Raw genomic sequence first — 18,137 nt, 5'->3', positions numbered from 1 at the left:
GAATGGATACAGAAAATGTAGTACATTTACACAATGGTACAACTCTATTAAAAACAATCAATTTATGAAATTCTTAGGCAAATGGATGGATCTGGAAGGTATCATCCTGAGTAAGGTAACCCAAATACAAAAGAACTCACATGATATGCACTCACTGAAAGTGGATATTAGCCCAGAAACTTAGAATACCCAAGATACAATTTGCAAAACACATGAAACTCAAGAAGAAGGAAGACCGAAGTGTGTATACTTCATCTCTACTTAAAATGGGGAAATAAATACCCATGGAAGGAGTTACAGAGACAAAGTTTGGAGCTGAGACAGAAGGAAGGACCATGCAGAGACTGCCCCATCTGGGAATCCATACCATAATCAACCACCAAATGCAGACACTATTGCACATGCCAACAAGATTTTGCTGAAAAGACCCTAATATAGCTGTCTATTGTGAGGCTATCCCAGTGCCTGGCAAATACAGAAGTGGATGCTCACAGTTATCTATAGGATGGAACACAGGGCCCCCAATGGAGGAACTAGAGAAAGTACCCAAGGAGCTGAAGGGGTCTGTAACCCTATAGGAGGAACATCAATATGAACTAACCAGTACCCCCTTAGCTCTTGTCTCTAGCTGCATATGTAGCAGGACCTATTCGGCCATCATTGGGAGGAGAGGCCCTTGGTCTTGCAAAGATTATATGCCTCAATACAGGGGAAAGCCAGGGCCAGGAAGTGGGAGTGGGTGGGTTGGGGAGCATGGCAGAGGGAGGGTATAAGGGACTTTTGCGATAGCATTTGAATTGTAAATGAAGAAAGTATCTAATAAAAAATTGTTTAAATAACAAAAAAAAAGATGGTATTAACTACAAGGTAATAAGAACTAAGTAACAATCCTCTATAGCATTATGAACAGAAATGTCATTTTTTTTACCATAAAAATGGTTAAGGCTAACTAGCCTAATCAGTTTCTAAGCCAAATTAGGTAGCAGTAGAATTGGACAGCCTCAGTTCCGTATCAACTGAATATATAGCTGAATACTATTATTCAAGCATATTTGACGTAGAAACCCACTTAAATGAGAAAAATCCTTTTAACTATTCCCACTCACTAATTCATCTTGTCAAAATTTTCAATAGGCCCAGTGAGGTGGCACTGGAGGTGAATCTCTTTGAGTTCAATGATAATCAGCACTACACTTCTCTCTCTCTCTCTCTCTCTCTCTCTCTCTCACACACACACACACACACACACACACACACACACACACACACACACACACACACACACACACACACACACACACACACATCAATAAATGAGAAACTCAGCCCACTGGTTAGGTTGCCCAAACACCTGTGGATGAAATCACACCCATGACATGCAGGCACCACTACTTCACCTCAGTGAGTCATTTAAAGGGGGAAGGAAGAGTTGGAGAAATGGCTAGGTGGTTAAGAGATGTTTTTCCAGGACTTGAGCTCAATTCTCAGCACTCACCTGGAGACTCACCATTGTGTCCAGAATTCCAGTTTGAGAATCTGACACACGCCGTTTTTTATACGAGGCTCACACAAGGTGCACAGACATACATGAAGGCAAAACATTCATGTATATAAAAATACAGTTTTTAAAGAGTGACATTAAAGTGCAAAGGGGATGTGGTAAAAGAACTAGGCTACGTAAAAAGATAATTTGGAGCCAATAAGACCAAATTATATACTTATATAAAATTGCCCCCCCAAATATAAAATATTACTTTTAAAAAGTAACCAATAAAGGAGCCTGTGGATTGTGGTAAGGCAGAAATAAGAAATATAAAGCACAAAAGAAAGTACAGCCTTTTTTAACTAAGAATTCTCTGAGAAAGTCAAAACTTACCCAATCTAAGGCATAATTATATATAATTAGCTTTCCCCTGATGCCTGAAAAAGATGCTAAGTCTCCTAATAACACACAGAAGTTTAATTCTGTTGCTGATGCAATGTGTGTATGTGTGTGTATATATATAAGAGAGATCAAATAAATAATATATATATATCAAATTTTCCTTTTTTATAATTATTTTCTGAATATACGACAAGCACAAAAGATATACAGTAGACCATTGTTTGTATGTTTAACTGCAGGAGATTAGATGTAATTGAGTGGTGACATACCACAAGTGAATCTGATGTAGTTATTAAAAGAAACGGCTATCTACATAGATGTGTTCAGGGTGTCAAACAATGGTGTGAAGTCAAAGTAAGGTGTAGAAAATACTGAGTATATTGTAATCTATGGAACCAGAAGGAAATTATACACCTGGGCTCCTGACTATTCCATAACTAAACACGGGACAAGGAGGAGGATGAAAGGACTAGGTTAGTAAGGTGGCTCAGTGGATACAAGGATCTGCTGCCAAGTCTGGGAACCTGGGTTCATTCTCTAGGTCTCACAAGGTGAAAGTAGAGAAACAAGTCTAGCAAGATGTCCTCAGACTACCACATGAACATGGTGCCTATACCCCACTCCCATACATGTATTTTTACAAAATAAAATTAAAGAAAAATTCAAATGTGAAAATCTGCCCAATGCAGACAGAATAGGTAAACAGGTTAAAAGCAAAATTTCTCTTAAAATTTCCCAATAGATTTGATTTTGAAAGCACATGAGTATTTTAAAGCATAAATCAAGACACTAGCTTAAGCAGTTCCTAAAACATGAAACCAAGTACAACAAATAAATTTCTCTGTGAACTTACATGATGTTAATAATTACTACTATTCTGAGTATTTTAAGGGATACTGATTTATACATATAGGCAGATGTATTCTAAAAAGAATAATGGGGTAAAATTGCTTTCATTGTCAATATCAGCAGCAGTGGTGTTTTTCCTGTTACCAAGATTGTTTTATCTTAGCATGGGACAAATGAATCATTTTACATCAAGGAGGGGAAAAAAAACAACATACAATGAACCGAAACACATCACAACTGTTAATATGCATTCACAGTGATAAGGAAAAGAAAAGCAAGCCTTGTTCTTCACCTTTAGAGCATTTCTGAGAACCAATTCACTATGTAAGAGCTAGTGAATACAAAACTGAGCCTTTATTCAAACTTTTAACATAAAAACTCTTATCTTGCTAGTAAAAAATAGGACCTGTTTTGCATAAAGAAAAAATTGAGAAAATAATCAGTACTTGCTTACATCATAGTGAAATCAGACTTAATATATGGAACAAAAATGAAGACCAGTAACACTCTTCTCACTATAAATATCCAATATATGTGACAGCTATGTAAAATGCTACCATGAAAATGTAACCAGCCACTGAATTTTCAGAACAAATTAACAGTTCTTTACAAAAAGGTGCTGTTCCTTCCTCCTCTGCTCCACCTGCCACTCACTCTTAAGAAAATATACCATTACCTTCTTACCTGTATCACTCATCCTTCTTAGTAAGGTTTCACCCCATTTCTGCTTTTAAAAGAATTTGCGCTGGGCAGTGGTGGCGCATGCCTTTAATCCCAGCACTTGGGAGGCACAGACAGGCAGATTTCTGAGTTCGAGGCCAGCCTGGGCAACAGAGTGAGTTTCCAGGACAGCCAGGGCTACACAGAGAAACCCTGTCTAACCCCCCCCCCAAAAAAAAAAAAGAATTTACAATTAAGTATAGCTTAGTGGTAGATAAGACATCTTGGATACATTCCCCAGCAGCACTCCAATAAATCAAATAAATGATTTTAAAATGCAAGGTCCTTTTTATAAGGTCTTTTTATGAACAGCAGGCAGGGAAAATGGAGCTGAGTGAAGGAATGGCTTAAGACAGTGTTTCTCAACCTTCCTGGCACTGCAGCCCTTTAATACAGTTTCTCATGTTGTGGTGACCCCCATCCATGAAATTATTTCTTTACTACTTCAAAACTATAATTTTTCTACTGTTATGATTTGCGACATATTTGAAGATAGAGGTTTGCCAAAAAGGTCAAAACCCATTAAGTTGAGAGATACAAGCTTAAGGGCTGTATCAATCAATCATAATGGAAATGGCATTCAAATGCATGTGATTTATGGATTTGTGGGGGGGTTGTTTTGTTTGAAGTAGGATCTCACTGTGCAGACCAGACTGTCCTCCAACTGAGAGATCTGCATGCCTCTCTGCCTGTGTAATGCTGGTTTTAAAAGGTAACATACCTAACATCAACAAGCATTTTAAAAAGAACATTTATGGGATATGAACTTTGAGTATTAAGTATATATTTGGTGATATAAGGAAAATTAACATATTACTATTATTGAGTCTATTTTAAAGCTACCTAATACAATATTTAAAGTAAAAACTTTTATGTCCAGAATTTAGTCCTCAAATAACCTAACATGGAGTGGGGAGAAAAGGCAATGAGAAGTACCCTCCTGAAAGAAGTAGTGGTGGTGGTATGGTATGGTTGGTAGACAAATAACAGTCCATTAGGCAGCTGATTGTCCTGCTGTTTCAATTTTTTCCACAATAAAAAGATGTTTAAAAAATTCATACCTGTGCTTAAGGTATAATTTACCAAGAACTGAGTATTCAACAGAATCAATAAAACAAGTTCTTTGGAGCTGTCTTTGTGTTAAGATAATTGTGCCACTAGCTAGCTGTTAAGGCCACTGAGATAGAGACAAATGTTAATCCATCATGAAAATGTAACTAGCAAAATCCATAAGATTTCTTGAGAACTAATGGAAGTAATATAGTAATCCTAAACTAAACTAATTTATCTCCTTCAAAATGTTATAACAATTATAACTGTCCATTTTTTAAAAAAGTTTTAAATAAATAAATAAATGGGGGGAGCCCCCCAACCCTTAGACCCCTAAAAAAATGGAGGAAATTTTAGATTGTGCATACTGTTAATATTACTTATAATTTCATATAGAGATACTCTCACATCCCTTAGCCTATAGCTCAACTACTTGGTAAAATACCAAAAGACAGATTGTAATATTGTAGAGAAATCTAAAACTATGAATTACCATGATCACTTTACTGTCTATAAAAGATACATATGAACAATTATTTGAACAATCTAGAAAACATCCCACACTGTCAGAAGCAGTTTCTAGAATAATGGTTTTGGTTTTTAATTATATTTAGTGCTTTTGTTTATATGTGTTATGAATGTGCCCATATGTGGAGGTCAGAATCAGTTCTTTCTTTCACCATGAGAGTCCCAGAGACCCAATTCAGCTTGCCAATCTTAGCAACAATGACTCAAGTTCATATGGCACTTTCCAATTCTCATACAGTATTATATATTTACAAAACAAGTTAAATAAAAAGCAGAAGAAAGTTAGTGAATCTAATAAATTGCTTATGTAAGAAAATATTTCATGAGTCAATTTCATATGACTCTTTAAGAATGTTATTTTTAAAATGATCTTATACTAAACACTTTGAGAGAAAATTCAAAAATCATACCATGTTTTCTAATACATAATATACCCCTGTCATAGTCACACAAAATACTCTACCTTCCTTAGTTTTTTTAAAAAGCACAGCTCTACAAAAAACAAAACAGTCAAATATACATTTTTTTAAAAAAAAAAGCTAAAGTTAACTTTAAAAATTAAAGCTTATACCAGTTTTCTGTGGATTTTGACTTGAAAGCCCACATTCCAAAGAAAATGGCATGGTGCAGATGAATTTGCCCAAGGAGATAGATGGTCTTCTATTTAGAGCAGTATTTTTCTCAATACAGAGAAATTAATACATTATTATAGCCTGTTAAACCTCAAATCCTGTGAGACAGAACAGTGCTACTCACTAGCTCCTGGGGGTGACACACAGCCCGAGTCAGGTACTGCATACAGTAATACAGGCTGGTGCTATGAGCCACCACTATTAGCAGTCCTAGAAGACAGGCAGGCCTACCATACAGCCTCCTTCACACTGAGCTGAGTTTGCAAACTCCTGTAGGACAACCTTAACTAACTAGCTTCATCAACTCTAAACACTCAACCATGGGAGGGTTTGACTAAACAGGATGAAGTGTAAGGCAGGAATTCACAGGCTTGGACTCTTTGTTCCCTCCAGTTTATAATAGAAAAGAAGCCACAGATGTATAGACGGATAATAGAAATCTTAAAAAATATGTTCCCACCAAGACTTCCTTTTTGGATGTAGACTTCTTTTGCTATAGAATAACTGTCATTCCACAGAATTTCAAAGTACCTAGTTATATACAAAAGACAGTTGTGTTCTATGATTTAAAACTAGTATTATGGAATCTGTACAAGAACACAATTTTCTATTAGGAAACTTAAAACTTAAGTCCTTGAGGAAGGATTCTGAATATCAAGGGAATTACTGCATAAGTTGAGTTTCCCTAGTTTGAAGTTATTATCAAGTACTTCAAAATACCTAAAATATTTTTGAGTGTTGACATGGTATAAATAGAAAATTTTGTAACTGCCAACATGTTAGGTGGTAGTCAAAAAACAAACAAAACAAAACACAAGTAAACAGCATAAAACTGTACACACTAAAGGTCTATGTGAAAGGTATACACAAAACATAAGTGAATTTCATGTTTATATTGGATCCTATCCCCACTATACATTTGATTATATCATTTTTTAATCCACCATTAGAAGTTTTCAGATGAGTAATAATTTGGATATGATACTGTGATTCATTATGAGTGTATGTGTTCTTCATTTCCTAGCAACACAGCTCTCATTTAGTATCTTTATATACTAATGGGGTAATTGATAACTAAAGGTTATGGGACAGTCCCAGCATATGAGTGGATTCTCATGGAAACCAACATCATTTTAATTGAAAAGGTCGACGTTTTCTAGTTTCCAGAAATAGGATAGGAAATGGAATGAAAGGTTAGTTATCAGGCTGGAGAGATGGCTCAGTAGTTAAAGAGCAGACTGTTCTTCCAGGTCCTGAGTTCAATTCCCAGAACCACATGGTGGCTCACAACCATTCTGGTATGTCTGAAGAAAGTGACCGTGTACTCCCGATAGATAGATAGATAGATAGATAGATAGATAGATAGATAGATAGATAGATAGATAGATATGACCTTATCACCAATGGCCAATGATGTCACCAATTGTTTTTCCCCAGTGAAGCTTCATAAAAACTCATAAGAAGCTCAACAACTAGAAAACCCAGGAACATGGCACTCCCAGAAGAAAAGAAAGCCTACCTTTCCCCATGTCTCATTCTATAAGGCTGTTCTGTTCATATGTATCCCTTCAACATCTTTTAATAGCAAACAAGCTACCCTAAGTAAAATGATACTCTGAGTTGGTCACTCTAAATCAGACTTGAGAGGGAGATTAGAAGAATGCCATAGAGCTGAACAGAAGCCACGGGTGGGCTGTGCTTGGTTTCTGCAGTGGAGTTCACTCCTATAACTTCTGCAATCTGATATAATCTCCAAATAGTGCTCAAATTAAAGCAAGTGCTCCCTAGATACATGACTATTGATTATGAGTGACAGAAGTCCCTAGACACCTAATATCAGGGGTACTGAGTGGTCTGACAGTATGAAAAAATACTGTCACCTATGAAAAAGAAAGCAAAAAAGAATGCAATAAAACCCTCAACTGACTTCCTAAGTTCCTTTGTTGCAGCATTTCTATGGTAGTGACTGTTGGAAACACCTTAGAGTAAAATGCGAAACATCAAATGACACAATGTAGGCTTTGTTTCAAGTTCTGACTACCACTTTTCTGGCAAACCATTCAAACTCCCTGACAAAAATTTTCTCACATACAAAATGCAAATGATAAAACCAAGATTAGTTGAAAAAAATGTGTCAAATATTGCGAGAAGTTAATGCAAAGTATATAAAATAAATTGGTCAAAATTAAGATAAAGTAGCTCATTTTCACTTGTAACATATTTTCTAACAATGCTGTTACCACAAACATGCTCAGCTACAGAAACACTGCCATCCATATGCTGCCCAGGACAGACAAGACATTCCTGAGAGCATTCTAAGTTCTATCAGTTCCTGCCCATGTTTTCTGTTAAGTAGTAGTCCCGGAGGCTACTTGAATTTTACAACAAAACAAAAATCAGTGCTGGTAAGAACAATTACAATGAATTATTAGCAAAGTAAGAAAAAGGAAATAAAATAGAGATATTAACTCACATGCTCAAACTAGCATCTTAGAATTACATGCTACTATCTATCTTCCAGGAATATGAAAAGCACACAGAGCTTGCAAGCATCACTATTTGTCAAACCTTCTTCAGGGAGCCAAGGGGAGGCACGTCTACACTATTCTCTTATGACTTGAACTACAGGGCTAATCATTTGTGCGTATATTTCTAATGCTTATTCAATGACAAGTATTTACTAAATAGCAAGTAAAGTCTATAAAAGACAGTATGTGTTGTGTTTAGTGAAGGATTCAGTCAACAAACAGTATTTTTAATGAAACATTTTTGTTCAAAGTACATGAAGGAGTAAGGAAACTAAGGTTGTTTCTCTACCTTTGTTAGTATTTTAGCATATATAGATAACAGGAATAAAGCTAGGCAAATTTCCTTTGTAACTATTAAAACATATTTATCATTCTTTTTATATTATTATTTATGTCAGTACTTACCTGTTCTTTATGTTGTTTACCAAACAGACAAGTACCAAATGAAAACACCTTCCCTTTTCACTTCATTATCAACAGTCTAGAAAGCACATCAGGGTTGGGAAAGAAGGCTCAGAGGGTAAAATACTTGCTATTCAAGAATGAGGAACAGTTTAGATCTTCAGAAGCCATGTAAAAGTCATGTGGGTATAAGATCCACCTATAATCCTAATACACAAGAAATGAAGACAGAGAATATCTGGAACTATTCAGGTACTAGCTTCTGCCAACAACTAGGAGACCATGAATCAAATATAAGGTGGAGAATTCAAATGAGAGACTCTGACACAATACATAAGGCAGAAAGCAATTAACAAGGATGTAGGAAATATTAGTCGCAGAGAAGCAATTCAAGTTAACAAGTCAATCTAGCATTTTAACAACACTGAAAATGTATTCTGCAGCTCAATTCATTTTCAGGTGTTTTCATTTATTTTACTATTGTGTTCTACATGTGTATAATATATACATATGTTTATTCTGTATATGTATGGTACATGTGATATATAATATATATTATATATACAACATATATACACATAGAACATTTATAATCTCAAAAGTTTCATATCTCAATAGACAACAGGAGAAAATAAAATGTGGGAACTGTTTACCAGTAAGGTTAAAAATCAGAAACTCCCAACAATAGAGAAAAATCTTACAATGACTTGTTATCCTCAGAAGTAAAATAGCGAGACGACAGGAAATACTATCATTTACAAAAGTAAAATAATTGTAGTAGTCTCACATTACATAAACACTGCCTCTAGCCTGTAGTTTAAAATAAAATTTATTGTCATTATCCTGTGAGTACTTGCTCATATCCATAGTCTTGTTCTAAGTGCTTTGCACTTACAATTCATTTAGCCCTCACCACAATGCTATACAAGGCGGAATTAGGTTCTAACCTAAGCAATCTGAGTAATGCTCACTCTTTATCATTCTGCTGTGCCTAAGACAGGAAAAAATATTCTTTGCTCAAATCTAAAAAACACAATTCCAAATTTCTAATTCTCACCTGTTGAGTATTGTATGTCCCCGAGTTACATTAATGAATTCAACCCATATTAATAGCAACTTAAAAAGGAGTAGCAATAATTTCTTAACATTTCTTAACTAGTGGACATAAACCACGTTTTTGGTAAAGACTGGTGTATCTTAAATTGTCAAAACTGCATTCAATGTTCTTAAGCAACTATATCAGTACTGTTCAAGGCCATTGTCACCACCCTATGGTCACTCACTAGTGAAAGCTAAAATTCCAGATTACAACACACCTATTTCTGAATGCTTAAAGTTTTCGTTTATAAAAAATTAAATACATCTAAAGATGTTCTAAGGAAAACATAATTCCCACAAAAAATATCTATAAACTATATAAAAGGTTCTATTTAAAGATATAATGAAAGACTTTGCTGCAAATCTCCTAGCTATCCATTCTCTGTGCTAAACAGAGGGGCAGTTGAAGTCAGCTTGTGAAGCTCAGGTAACACACTCATCACAACAAAGTCACAATATGTTGGTGGCTGGTTGGTTTTGTTGTTGTTGTTTTCTGAAAATTCCATAAAGTCTCCTAACATAAATTGAATAAACTGACCCCAGATTTACCATCTGATAGCTCTTTAAAAAAAAAAGTGTTAATAAAAAAAAAGAAAAAAAATCACCCTTAAGAGTAACAATTTTAATAAATAGTAGTAAATTCATAGGATTTAAAATCTTTTTTTTTCAAAGATGGAAATTTTAAAACAATGTACCTTATAATATTCTGGATGAAAAGCAAATAAAATCTTCCTAACAATATTTAAAGCAAATAGTTCAGCATCAATGGATTGATTATAAACTGACAAAACAATTCCCACATGTTTTCTCTCCTTTCCCTCCCTTTCCTGATCATACAGACAAAATAATTATAATTTATAGTAATAGTAGTAATAGTAACAGTAACAATAATCAAGTTGAAATGGCAGTAGGAGTTAAAACTACAGAGCAGATTCATTTAAGATGTCTAGAAAACCACTTTTAATCAAGAAAAAAATATCGCTAAAACTAACTACCCCAACTCACCTGGTCAATCTCACTTAGGGTTTATCAAAATAAACATTTTAGGGATTGAACGCAGTTTTATGTCTACAACCTCAGCTATCCGAAAAAGGAAAAGAAAACAAACAAACAAACAAACAAACAAACAAACAAAAGATGATAAAAAGCTTAAAAAGTCAGTCTGGGTGACTTATCAAGGTATCATCTCAAATTTTTTTCTTTAAATGTGTAAAAGAGGATGTTGCTGGGGATATGAGATCCCATCTAAAACCTAAAGACCTGGTGATGATAACTCTGTGGTAGAGTACTTGTTCAGCATAACTCAAGCCTCATTCACAAAAACAAGATGCCACTGTCTTCCCCCAAGTTTTAGTTCCATATTTTTACATATGGTAGTCAAATTCTTTTAGGTTGTTCTAAATTATAAGTGGCATAGCATGTTATCATGCTGGAGTGACAGATACTTCAGTTCTTGAATTATAATAAGCAAAAAAAAAAAAAAAAAAAAAAAACAACTAGGATAATGTCTTAAAATGGTTCCAGGGCTGGTGAGATGGCTCAGTGGGTAAGAGCACCCGACTGCTCTTCTGAAGGTCCAGAGTTCAAATCCCAGCAACCACATGGTGGCTTACAACCATCCATAACAAGATCTGATGCCCTCTTCTGGAGTGTCTGGAGACAACTGCAGTGTACTTACATATAATAAATAAATAAATCTTTAAAAAAAAAAAATGGTTCCAAAGTTCTTACTTAAAATCATAAAGATTTTGGATTATGCCTAACATCTACGAGATATGGAACTTGATTGTACTAGCTAATGTTGTGTGTCAACACAAACTTGTCATCAGAGAGGAAACAGCCGCAGTTGAGGTAGGAATTTTCTCAATTATTTATCAGTGGTAGAGGGCCCAATCCGCAGTGGGTGTACCATCCCTGAGCAGGTGGTCCTGGGTTTTCTTAGAAAGCGGGCTGAGCAAACCACGGGAAGCAAGCCAGTAAGCAGAACATCCCCATGACCTCTATGCCTACAGGTTCCTGCCCTGCACAAGTATAAGTTCCCTAACTTGCTTTTTGGTCATGGTGTTTCCTCACAGCAGTAGAAACCCTAAGATAATTACTAACAGGCAAAAAATCACTCACAGGAAGACATGACTGTAATCAAGGACTTACCTTCTTTTTATCCCTCATTGAGCCTTTGCCTCGGACCATTATTTTACATCCCGTTTCTGCTTCAAGTTGTTTAGCTGTAAGTCCTCTAGGTCCAAGGATTCTCCCAACAAAATTAAACTGTGGGGAAAGATAATATAAATTATTCACTTGATCAAAGTTACATCAAAGTTATTTGAAAGCATACATATGCGTTTGTTCACTCAGTCATCTTTAAACTTGAACCAAGAAGTAAAACCTAGAACTCATTAATTTCTTGACAAGTGGATGTAAATCATTGTTTTACACAGAATTTTCATTATGTATTAATGCAAACTATAAAGAATGATCTAGCTAAATAAAGGCATTTTATTGAGTTGTCTATCAACACAGAATCTCAGCCAGAGTAAAGAATTAACACAACACCATGCACACCATGAATCCTTCTACAAAATAAAAGTCCTTTCATAAGAATAGCTAGAAGAGTTCTGTTTTATGTTCATAGCAAGAAAAATTCTGTCTCCAGATACAACTGTGTGACAATTTAACATTGGTACTAGTGCATTACCACTCAAACTAGGATTCTACCCTGTGCTAATTATACAACTCTTCAGCATACTTTTTAAATGACATTTCTTAATCTTATGTATCCTTATTTGCTTTTCTTTTTTCCACTCCTATTTTAACTTATAGTTCTAAAAGATTAGGAAAGGAATCTACACTTTCTATGAAAAAAGGCAATAACAAAAGTAATTGTATAAACAAAGCCTCAGCATCTTTTAACAGAAACTCCCATTGTTCAAATTTACACAATTTTAAAGGTCACTAGGAAGAGCATACATCTACTCACTGGTTAAAAGCTAGTTTGCTGTGAATATGATGCAATGTTACACTTGTATTAGCCTCACACACACCTTAAATATTCCGTATCTGATGAATAACCAACCTGTATCTATACTTTTTTATGTGCTGTTCACACAACAAATGTCAAGACAACACACTTCTGAGAACATACCATAAACTGTGCACAAGTACACATAGATCAGTGTTTGGGGCATTCTATTCCATTAATCTATTTATTCTTGCTATATCCTTCTAGATTAATTGGTGGGTGTATCAATAGTATCTTAGCTATTCCCTGCCATCTTCCATTCCTGCATTATTTCACTAATATTTTAGATACCCTTTAGAGTATGCATTGAGACCAATCCCACTGGAATTATTAACTTTGAATATTTGTTCAGATGTGTTCAACACCGGATATAGTCAATTAAAAATAAACTCTGTGTGTGTGTGTGTGTGTGTGTGTGTGTGTGTGTGTGTGTGTGTGTGTGCGCGCGCGCGCACTCACCTATGCATGCACATGTGGAGGCACGGCTAGGTATCCTCTATTGCTCTCTACCTTATTTCCTCTGACATGGTCACTGACTGAATCCAAAGCTCAGATTCACCTAGGCTGATGGGTCAGGATCTAACTGTCTCAGTCTAACTGCTACCACATGTGGCTTTGATAAAGGTATTAAAGAGTCAAACTCAGATCCATATGCTTTTGTGAGCCCTTTTCCTACTGAGCCATCTCCATAATTGTTCCCAGTCACACTTTTATAAATATTAAGTGGGTGATTAAAGATGAGGTAAAGTCTACTATGACTGGGCCTGCTGTTTATTCTTGTGCTAGAGATGCAGTTGGGGCCTCAACTATATTAACAAGTATTCTATCACGAAGCTATATCTAAGCTTCTACTTTTATTTTGCTTTTCTTTCTTTAAAATGTATTATTAGCTTTCTGCCACTAATCTTACATTAAATTTTTGATTGACTCTTCATACTGTATATTTGACTATATTATTTTTATTTTTTCTTTGTATTTTAATTAGATTTCTATAATCAGTTATCAAATGAATTTTTTTCTCAATCTATCAATCTTTGTGATTTAACTAACCCTATTTGCAGTACATGATTTTTATCTACTTTCTTACTAATATGTGCTTTCTATTACCTTTCTGTGACCTCCCTTTCTCATGGCAAGGGAAAATTAACATACCAGGATATATATTTATTTTCTTTTTCATATTATCATGGAAGTTACATACCTGCTCACTTTCCTTGAAGCTGCATGCTTTAAAACCCACTGTAATTTTTAAATCTTTTAAATTCACGAGAACATTATCACCCCAACTCCTGTGTGCCCCCAGTCTCAAATCCATGGCTTACCCCACCCCACCCCTGGCTCTCTGTGCTGGTTCCACTTAGTGCTCATTTGTACTTTTTCAGGGCTGACCATTTAATATTAGTATTGGGTAGCTAATTAAGAAGAACATCTCTGGGAAGGAGTGATTGTCGTCTCTCTCAGTAGACATTAAATACCTGTGGCTCTGTATAACTTTTTAAATGCTGTCCTTTTTCTGAGTACATTCAGAATTAACAGAGTAGTGGTAGAGAGAGAAGAAACATCACAAGAAATCAATCATAGATGGCCCCAAGTTCATCCCCAGAAAGCCCTTCCTGCTCATCTCTAAGTTCCTCATTTTTATTAGAGTCTATATACTCCTATACCTATTCCTCTAAAACAACCTGGACAGTCACCTTCTTACTCCATCACGTACTTTGTTTAGTTGTGGTATGCTTCAATGGAACAAGGAATGGCCTTACAATTTCAAACTGAATTAACAAATCATGTATTCAAGAGTTGCTAACAAGTAACTTAACAGATGTGAGTAGTTTAAGAAAGAGAGCCAAGTTTCCTTGCTCAAAAGTCTGCAAGCACCCTTCTGAAAAACAGCAGTTCTGCCAGATATTCCTCAATAACAGCTGTACACTCACCAGATCTTTGACCCAATCATGTGAAAGTACTCCATGGATTCAAAATGGGTATTCTAACTGTATACAAGTTTACTGAGATATACACTTTGGTTCTGGCTAAATTAGATAGATATGAATTTTTTTAATTTGCAAGTTCTTTAAAAATAAAGTTCTTAATTTTTTAAAAAAATTATATATCAAACATAGGAAAATAGTCTAAAAATGCATGATGAATAGAAACATGTTTTACCTGTCTATCCGAGTACATTTGTAGGGGAAGGTGTTTGTGTATAGGCACATCATATGTGTGTATAAAAGTGTCAAATGTAAAAGTCAGAAGACAACTTTGGGTGTCAGTTATCTTCCAAACTAAGACAGGGTATCTTTGCTATTTGCAACTCTGTATACCAGGAGACTTATCGTCTGAGACTTATCGTCAAAGGACTCGTCTCTGCCTCCTACCTCCCTGTAGAAGTACTGGGTTAAAGATAGGAGGTTTTGCTACAACTGTACATGGTTCCGGGAGTTCAAACTTAGGTCCTTATACTTGTACAGCAAGCATTTTACGTACTTAGCCATCTTCCCAGCCCCTATGAAAACATTTTAGCAAGTTGATTAACAATTCAGGAAGCTTTACCCACATCATTTATCAAGCCAGTTAGTCTACCCTATCATGTGTCCACTGAAAAAAAGGCATATCCTACTCTTCTGGCATACGCATCTTTTGCTTTAACTATAGCCATAAGACTATAGTGAGAAAATTTAATTCTTACAACTATTACTTACATTAAAATTACTTTTAAAGCAGATAATACAAATAGAGTCCGTGACAGATAAAATTTTCTTAACCCTAAAAACCAAACTACTACTGTATCCATGAGCCAACAAACAGTTCAAGTGTGCTGAAGAGCATACCATAAGTACTATAACACAACTGGAATTGTCAAGGTTATTCTTCTCAAAATGTTTTAAGCAGGAATGAAAAAGTTTCATTGTAGCAGTTGCTTTCTCTACTGCAAACAATTTTCAGGGTAATGTGCTGTGCCTTGCATTAAAACTCGTTCTGTATTGATTTATCATGTCAGTTCTGCAGCTTCATTCAATTAAAACAATGTCAAAAGGCTTTCAAAGAAAATCATTTCAAACACCCTCAGCTAAGTGCACCTTGAAAAGCCAACAGAAGGGAAAGAGAAGAGAAAAAAAAAGACAAAAAGAAAAGATACTCATTAACCTTACTGTTTAACTACAGAGCAGACCTTTGCTCCAGCTTACCAATTATATTTCTACCAAGTGGCATGTTAGTTTCTAAAGGTTTAACAATCATATCTAATGCTATTCATTTTTGCTCACTACATTTTAAATACAAAGATTTTTCCTGGTGACAAAATATAAACTGTGAAAACTCCAGGAGTTTCCTTAAAGGAGTACAATTAAAAACAAAACCTCCTTCTAAGACATATGCAAACAAGTGACTGATTAAAAACCTGAATTTCCAAAAGTATCTCAGTATCAGTTTTAAGAATCACTAGACAGGGCCGGGCAGTGGTGGCGCACGCCTGTAATCCCAGCACTTGGAAGGCAGAGGCAGGCGGATTTCTGAGTTCGAGGCCAGCCTGGTCTGCAGAGTGAGATCCAGGAAAGACAGGGCTACACAGAGAAACCCTGTTTCGAAAAGCCAAAAAAAAAAAAACACAAACGAACAAACAAATAAACAAAAATAATCACTAGGCAGTAATATCTGCTTAAAGTTTTGGAATCAAAAAGTTATAAATTTTTGGATTTTGAAGTTATAAAAGAACATGCAAAATTTGGGGTGCATTTTTGTGCTAGAGATAATCTAGGGGACTTTCAGTACCTGAATCTGGTTCTTAGCACCAAGGTCTGGATACTCAAACCATCTGTAATTCCAGCAACAGGGACTCAGACCTTCTCTTCTGGAATCTAAGGTCACCTGAACTCACATGTGTTCAAACGCCAACTCCCATAGACACATACTTAAAAGGAAAAAAAACTTAAAAATATGTTTCTTTTATACAAAAAATTGTGTTTATAAATACCTAGCCTGTTTATTATTATTAACATGAGTATTATCTTAGCACTGCTGGAAATTAAACCAAGTGCCTCACACATGATAGACAAGAACTCTACTACTAGCCCTATACCTACCATTTCTATAATTTTAAGTAGCTATTTTACAAACCCTTACATTTTATACCACATAATCAACAGAGTAAAAATTAAACACAATCAAAAGAATGCATATGTGTGTGTATAACAGAATTTTCCCTGTTCAATTGATTTAAATATTAATACAAGAAAGCCTGTGATTGGACAGGGAAAGAGGAGGCAGAGCTAAAAGTTTCAGAAACAGAGACAGGAGGAAAGAGAGGAAGGAAGAGGGAGGGGGAGGAAGATGATCCAGATTCCTCCAGATTCCATGTGGCTTTAAATAGCCACAGATAGCTATGAATATCATAAAGGATAGAATAATTGGGATAACTTGTCTAATCTAGCTGGGCAGCTTGTATCATTATCAATTGGCTCTGAAATTATTGTGTGGACAGCTTGTGAATTGAGAATTTATTAATATCTAAATCTGACTTATTAATTATAAGCTTCTAAAGTTTTGATTTGGGTCACTGGGATTTGGGACCTCTGACCACAGGGGGCAGATGGCTAGGATGTGAGCAGATTCCGCAGCAGGAGAACCACAACTGACCAGTCATTAGCTGCTGCGTGGGGCTAGCTGTGGAGGCATCAGGGGTTGCTGGGGAAGAGAAAAGCTGGGAATAGCAGGCGATGCTGCTGCTTTCTTAATATTTCCCGAAATACATATGAACTTGTTGCAGAAAACAAAACATGGTCACCTCTAATCTAGTTAACAATGGAGCTTAGTGGGTAAATACTTACCAGGGTTGAATTTTTTAGTCAAAAATATCTAAATTAATATATCAAGATGTCTTGGGAGGGTTCTAGGGAATGAGTGTGTCTTATCTCACTTATAGATTCATATTAATTCTGGCTAAGTAGCCAAGGTCTCCTGGAAAAACTTTACACAACATAAGAAGCATTTAATAAACCATTCATATACTGGCCATTTCTAAACACTTATATTTCTGTCCTATGATTCCAAATGCTATGTAATAAAAGACTTCTTACCAAACTATTCAAGTAAAGACACTAAACCTAACTCCTACTACAAAGGAAAATTGCTAAGCAGTTAAAAAGACTTTTTTTTTTAAAAGACAGTGTTTCTCTTCTTCAGAGCCCTGGCTATCCTGGTTCACTCAGTAGACTAGGGTGGCCTCAAAATCAAAGGTTCACCTGCTTTGCCAACCAACTGTTTAGATTAAGGGTGTGTATGCATCAACATACCTGGCTTAGGAACAAGTCTTTAAATTGGCATATGAATTAAAATATCCTAAGTTAAGGCAAATCTTCACTCAGTAAGATGCTGAAACCTTTCAAATCAGACCTGGGCAAGACAGGTGACTGTCTTTTTTCTTTTTTTTTTTT

At 35.5% G+C, this 18,137-nt stretch overlaps 1 protein-coding gene across 6 annotated transcripts in view; it reads right to left on the bottom strand.

Annotated features, from left to right (window-relative positions):
• Qki (QKI, KH domain containing RNA binding) overlaps positions 1-18,137 on the bottom strand; it is a 116,179-nt gene that overhangs the window by 54,017 nt on the left and 44,025 nt on the right. For all 6 annotated transcript variants that reach the window (XM_021221680.1, XM_021221684.2, XM_021221685.2 and 3 more), the window contains exon 3: positions 11,844-11,960. In XM_021221680.1, coding sequence (XP_021077339.1) covers positions 11,844-11,960 — 117 coding nt within the window. The remainder of the gene's footprint in view (positions 1-11,843; positions 11,961-18,137) is intronic.

Source organism: Mus pahari, chromosome 21, assembly GCF_900095145.1.
Source record: "Mus pahari chromosome 21, PAHARI_EIJ_v1.1, whole genome shotgun sequence".
NCBI lineage: Eukaryota > Metazoa > Chordata > Mammalia > Rodentia > Muridae > Mus > Mus pahari.
Note: the sequence above shows the minus strand (reverse complement) of the source record. Positions and strands in the feature narration are given on the sequence as shown.